The sequence below is a fragment of the Pieris brassicae genome, chromosome 9 (assembly GCF_905147105.1).
Source record: "Pieris brassicae chromosome 9, ilPieBrab1.1, whole genome shotgun sequence".
Taxonomy (NCBI): Eukaryota; Metazoa; Arthropoda; class Insecta; order Lepidoptera; family Pieridae; genus Pieris; species Pieris brassicae.
The window spans coordinates 4,307,070-4,308,554 of record NC_059673.1 but is presented as its reverse complement, the minus strand read 5'-3'; the positions used below and the strand labels follow the sequence as shown (position 1 = coordinate 4,308,554).

Sequence of the window (1,485 nt, the reverse complement as noted above, 5' to 3'; positions counted from 1 at the left end):
ACATCATCAATGCAAATTGCAAACTTTGCGGCGTGTGTACAGGAAGTCTCTTTGATTATTTTCAGTAAAAACACTTTCCTAGCCAATTGTATGAAATGTATACCTGCCTAATTAATTTTTAAAAAAATCGTAAATATTGTCATAAAATAATCCATTCAATTACGCTACTAGATGATAAAATGATGTAATTACTACATTTTTAAATATGTATTAATTCACCCAAAACGAAAACCCTAATATTACCCTAAAATAATATAGATATATATTAGCAACATATTTTAATAAGGTTAAGTTTAAATTTATACAACGTGTAAAGTTATACTACTTGATACGAGAGGTCACTGTTCTCAATAACTTGTTTATACGCCTAGCTTATTCAGGAACGTTCTCAGACATTCGAGTAATTGCTAATAGGTGGCGCCTTTCGGTATATAAACCCCGAGCCGACGTCGGTCCGGCAATCGTAAACAAAACATAACTTCAAAGTGAACTCGAGTCGCGAGTGTAGACGAAAGTATTGAGTTTTCCATACGTGAAGCAAACTACAACAATGTCTTTGATTCCACGCTTTTTTGACGAGAGACCTGTAAGACTTATGGAACGGGAATTATTTTCTCCAAGCATTTTCCCGAACTACCACCAAAAACTCGTTCCACGTGATTTCTATCAGCCGTGGACTTCTCCATTCCGGCAATGGGAAGATATGTACAGACAGATGGAGCAACTCTCGTCTGTTATGAATCAAATGGCGATGGAAGGTACCAAGATATCTTCAGATTCAGAGAAGTTCCAGGTCAATGTAGACGTCCAACACTTTGCCCCTGATGAAATTTCAGTGAAGGTCGCCAACAAGCATGTCACTATTGAAGGCAAGCACGAAGAGAAGCAGGACGAACATGGTTACGTTTCCCGGCAGTTCATTCGTAGATATCCATTACCTGAAGGCTGTTTACCAGACACTGTGCAGTCTAAATTATCATCTGACGGTGTATTAACTATCACAGCTCCTAAGGTCTTGGCTATGCCGTCAACTGGGGAAAGGATCGTACCAATCACACAAACGGGACCCATCAAAAAGCAAATTGGATCACCTAATGAAGAACCATCCAAGATTGAAGAAAAAAATTAATTAGATTTAATTTTAGAGCTTTCCATTTAAGACTGAATTGTTTCGTGATGTGTAATTATAGTGTCTAATACTTTATGTTAAAAATTTACTTTTTGTATTTATTCATCTAATTATAACAGATAATGTGTTAATAAAGAAAATATTAACATGAATTTATAATGTATTTATTTTTTCCTTTTCTTGTGAATAACAGTAGGTGGCCTATCACCATGGTATTGACAGTTTTTTTGTTGGTTTGCCCTTTTCATGTTAATTGTCTTCATCAACATTGTTCAACTCATCTATATACTGTAAAGAATAACCTCATTTGAAGGCGCATTTAGTTTGTTACTCCTCTGTGCTAACCACTAAACATA

At 35.6% G+C, this 1,485-nt stretch overlaps 1 protein-coding gene across 1 annotated transcript; it reads left to right on the top strand.

Annotated features, from left to right (window-relative positions):
* The first annotated feature begins 448 nt into the window (after positions 1–448).
* LOC123714519 (protein lethal(2)essential for life-like) lies at positions 449–1,281 on the top strand. The gene has a single exon (XM_045668792.1). It carries the CDS (start codon positions 551–553, stop codon positions 1,127–1,129), a length of 579 nt encoding a protein of 192 aa, XP_045524748.1. The 5' UTR covers positions 449–550; the 3' UTR covers positions 1,130–1,281.
* The last annotated feature ends 204 nt before the right edge of the window (positions 1,282–1,485 follow it).